This window comes from Fragaria vesca, linkage group LG4, assembly GCF_000184155.1.
Source record: "Fragaria vesca subsp. vesca linkage group LG4, FraVesHawaii_1.0, whole genome shotgun sequence".
In the NCBI taxonomy this organism is placed as follows: Eukaryota; Viridiplantae; Streptophyta; class Magnoliopsida; order Rosales; family Rosaceae; genus Fragaria; species Fragaria vesca.
In genome coordinates this window covers 17,612,877-17,616,902 of record NC_020494.1, presented here as the reverse complement: position 1 = coordinate 17,616,902, position 4,026 = coordinate 17,612,877, and the positions used below count along the sequence as shown (strand labels likewise).

General features: G+C 35.3%; 1 protein-coding gene across 1 annotated transcript; it reads right to left on the bottom strand.

Moving 5' to 3' along the window:
• Window positions 1-1,466: 1,466 nt before the first annotated feature.
• LOC101297241 lies at window positions 1,467-3,551 on the bottom strand. Its single transcript, XM_004298358.1, has 4 exons — window positions 3,354-3,551; window positions 2,661-3,300; window positions 2,191-2,555; window positions 1,467-1,955 (listed from the first exon to the last, which is right to left on the bottom strand). The coding sequence occupies exons 1-4, from the start codon at window positions 3,549-3,551 to the stop codon at window positions 1,467-1,469; spliced, it is 1,692 nt and encodes a 563-aa protein (XP_004298406.1).
• Between the last annotated feature and the right edge of the window lie 475 nt (window positions 3,552-4,026).

Sequence of the window (4,026 nt, the reverse complement as noted above, 5' to 3'; positions counted from 1 at the left end):
GATAAGTAAGTTAAAATTGTTATAGCAACAATCACACTTCACAACTATATAAGAAGGTATGCCATACGTGATTTAGTTTTTGACCAAAGTGAAACCTTTGATGACATTGAAGGGGATGGGAGAGAGGATGATGCACATGGTCATGGTCATGTTTCTGGAGAAATGGAGGCATTGAGAAACAGGATTGCTTCAAGTTTGATGAGTGCACGGGTTTAGAGACAAGACTTTAGTTTTCTTTTCTTGCAATTAAGGTTTTTTTTTTTTTTTTTCCGACAAAGTTTTCTTGCAATAAGGTTGTGGATTTATATTTAACTAGTACTTTTTATTTTATTTTTTGAATAATATACTTTTTTTTATTATATGTATGAAGTTTTGTTATGAATTAAGGTTTAAATATATGTACAGAGGCTCTTCACAATTTCACATATATATAATAATTATATAAAGATCTAGTATAAGCAAAGTTAAAGAAAGAGGAATGACGGAATGGTTATAGGACAAAAAGTGAAAGAGAATGTTGTTATCGACAAAAAAAAGAGCTAAAGAGTTTATTCTAGTCTTTTGTCTATTTTGGTCATTACATGAGGTTACCAAACATCTCACCTTACTTATTTTTATCGCAGCAATTAAAAATGATAACTTACCAAATGCTTAACAGATTTATTTGTCCGTGGATTATTCTCACAACAGTGATTTTTTAAAACTGAGTTTTCAAACTGTAATACCAAATTGGGCCCTAATGTAGCTTAAGAAAACATGTACTAATATCAAATGTCCAATATCTTGCAGCTATATATATTTTTGTTAGGTTATGGATTACTGCCAAACAAAATAAGCAAATATGATGTAGCTATGACGTTTTGTTTTCTTTTTTAGCAAAGTTGATGTATACTAAGTCTATTTTGGGTAAATCATGCTTCATTGTAACACAAACAAGAACTATAAAATATTCAATTTATTTAAAGTCTTATTACCTTCTTCTAATTCTCTTTTAGTTGAAAATTCTTTTGTTTAGTTCTAAGAAAACTTTTACTTTCGTTACTAAAACGAACAAGTACTCACATATACATTTATATATATATATACAAGAATTCTCAGGTGCGGACGTCCGCACCAAAGTTTTGGTGCGGATTTCCATTTTTGCACCACTTTTCGATCGAATTTTTTCATCTCCACCGTTTAGTATCTAGATAATATTGTATAGATCATTTCTGTAAAATTTCAGCTAATTTGGTAATCGTTAAGGCCCTCAAACTCGAAAAACAAATGGACGGACTGAATTCTGTCCGGTTGTGTTCATACCAGAAAAACTCGAGTTAAGTTACCTCTCAAAAGGGTACATCCACCTAAAATGCATTGGACCACATAGCGTAGCTTCTCTCCCGATATGAATAGTAAGATGAATTATAATGTCAAAGAAGGACGGAGGGAAGTATCTCTCCAGCAAACATAAAGTCAATACAATCTCATCTTCCAACTCGTCCAACCTTTTTTTGTCCAATACCCTTTTGACACAACTCATTGAAAAACGAAGATAGATGCCATATTGCTTTTCTTAGGCCTTCAGGTAAAAGCCCTTTTAATGCAACAGACAACAGTTGTTGCATTAAAACATGATGGTCATGGGACTTAAGACCTTGTATCTTGCACTGTTGCAGCTTGACACAATTAGTAATATTACTGCAATACCCATCAGGAAACCTTTGAAAATACAACTTACCACAAAATTTAGGTTTCTTAACCTTTGTTAATGTGTAAGGTGCATATGGTAGCTCTAATTTATCACGTTTTTCATCATTTGGCACATCTTCCATCAGTTCTAGTAACTCAAGATTTCTATGAGACTCATTGTCAATTTTCGATTTACCATTGACATCTAATATGGTTGCTAACACACTTTCACACACATTCTTTTCAATATGCATAACATCCAAATTGTGACATAATGACAGTACCTATAAATCACCAAACTTACATTTAGGTCATGAAAAATAGCTAAGATAACATACAAACAGATATAAATGCATAACTAGCAAACAACATAATAAACCAACTAACCTCCCAATATGGCAAGTCAAAAAATATTGACTTCTTTTTCAGCAATTTAGACCGGTCTCCTTTCTTATATTTCTTTTTTCTGTTCTCTTTTTTCTTGCCGAATTTATTTTTGAACCCACGTGAGGCACGTACAACAGCCAATCCAGTAAATATCTTTGGTCGTCTCCTTCTTTCCTTTGTTCCATCAAACCACTTATACTTAGAGCGGAAAGCGTGGTTTTGGGCAAGAAATATTCGATGACACATATACACAGTCTTATTTGCAAGTTGTAACCATTTAGAAAACGTCTCAGGACCACACACAGGACATGCAAACTCCCCTTTTGTAGTTAAACCAGCTAGATTACCATAAGCTGGAAAGTCATTTATTGTCCACAACAAGATAGCTTTTTGGTTGAACATCACCCTCTTGTATGCATCATATATCTCCACCCCATTACTCCACAGCTCCTTTAAGTCATCTATCAATGGCTCCAAATACACGTCTATGTCATTCCCTGGTTGTTTGGGGCCAGGAATGAGTAGACTTAGCATCAAATTTTCTTATGACATGCAAACATTAGGTGGCAGATTGCAGATGACTAAAATCACAGGCCAAATACTGTGTGTTGAACTTAGATTTTTATAAGGATTAAACCCATCAGCGGCTAGTCCAAATCTCAAGTTTCGTGGCTCAGAAGCAAAGCTTGGCCACTTCTGATCAACAGTGCGCCATTGAATTGAGTCGACTGGATGGCGCATCATGCCATCTTGACTGTGATGAGTAGAGTGCCAAGTCAACAGCTCACTATTACTTGCTGAAAGAAACATCCTCTGAATCCTAGGAATTATAGGAAAATAACGCAAAACCTTTGCAGGCACTCCCTTATTTATCTCATTGGTCCGTGGATTCACATACCACCTTGGAGCATTACACTCGGGGCAGTTCTGCATGTTCTTCTTCTTTTCACCTCTAAATAGGCAACAATCAATGATGCATGCATCAATCTTCTTATACCCCAAATCAAATTCTTTCAAGAATTTTTTTATCGTGTAGTCAGATTCAGGAAAAGTATTAACATCTGGAAGCATGTCTTTGAAAACTTCAAGTAATTCATCAAATGATTCAGTAGCAAGGCCATTATCAGCTTTGAATTTGTACAATATGAGGGTGGCTGATAATTTTGTGTACTTCTTCTTACACCCAGGATACAGAGGAACTTCAGCCTCCTCTACTTTCTTTTTGTACTCTTCCTCTATGAACTTCCAACTCCATCAGAAAAGGGGTAATGTGCGTCTGTATACATTTGAAGCACTTCTGGAAGTTCATAGTCCACATCAATATGATCTGAACTTTCATTGTCTACAACTTGTGTAGATGGACCCGCATCTTCACCGTGTGCACACCAAATATCATAATCAGGATCAACGCCATAGCGCATCAAATGTATCTCTAAGTCGTCATCAATTTGTGGGCTAAGGTTGCGACAAATTGCACAAGGACATATAATCATTTCAGGATTCCTTGCATACCGCTTGGAATTTAAGACAAATTGTTTAACCCCTTCTCAGTACTCATCACTATTTTTATCTAAGGTTATCCAGCTTTTATCCATGCTAAATGACAAACAAATCTCGGATCTCCTTACCTAATAAAATTTGAAAATTCAACTGTCAAACAATTAACAACTAATCCTAAACTATATTGGATCCTCTACAGTTAGTTCAGTTTCCTATTACACAAGGACAAAACAACTGTGGCTATATATATCTATATATATATACGGATTTTCTCAGCTGCGGACATCCGCACCAATTTTTTTGGTGCTGATTTCCATTTTTGCACCACTTTTCGATCGAATTTCCTCATCTCCACCGTCTAGTATCTAGATAATATTGTGTAGATCATCTCTGCAAAATTTCAGCCAATTTGGTGATCGTTAAGGGTCTCAAACTCGAAAAACAAATGGACGGACTGAATTCTGTCCG

What these genes read in the sequence shown, in the direction of transcription:
- LOC101297241 (XM_004298358.1), bottom strand. Translation starts at nt 3,551, where the DNA reads ATGATTATATGTCCTTGTGCAATTTGTCGCAACCTTAGCCCACAAATT. An exon ending in TGGACTATGAACTTCCAGAA is followed by an intron (nt 3,301 to 3,353) that starts GTGCTTCAAATG and finishes TGGAGTTGGAAG; the next exon opens with TTCATAGAGGAAGAGTACAA. An exon ending in TATTTACTGGATTGGCTGTT is followed by an intron (nt 1,956 to 2,190) that starts GTACGTGCCTCA and finishes GGTGATTTATAG; the next exon opens with GTACTGTCATTATGTCACAA.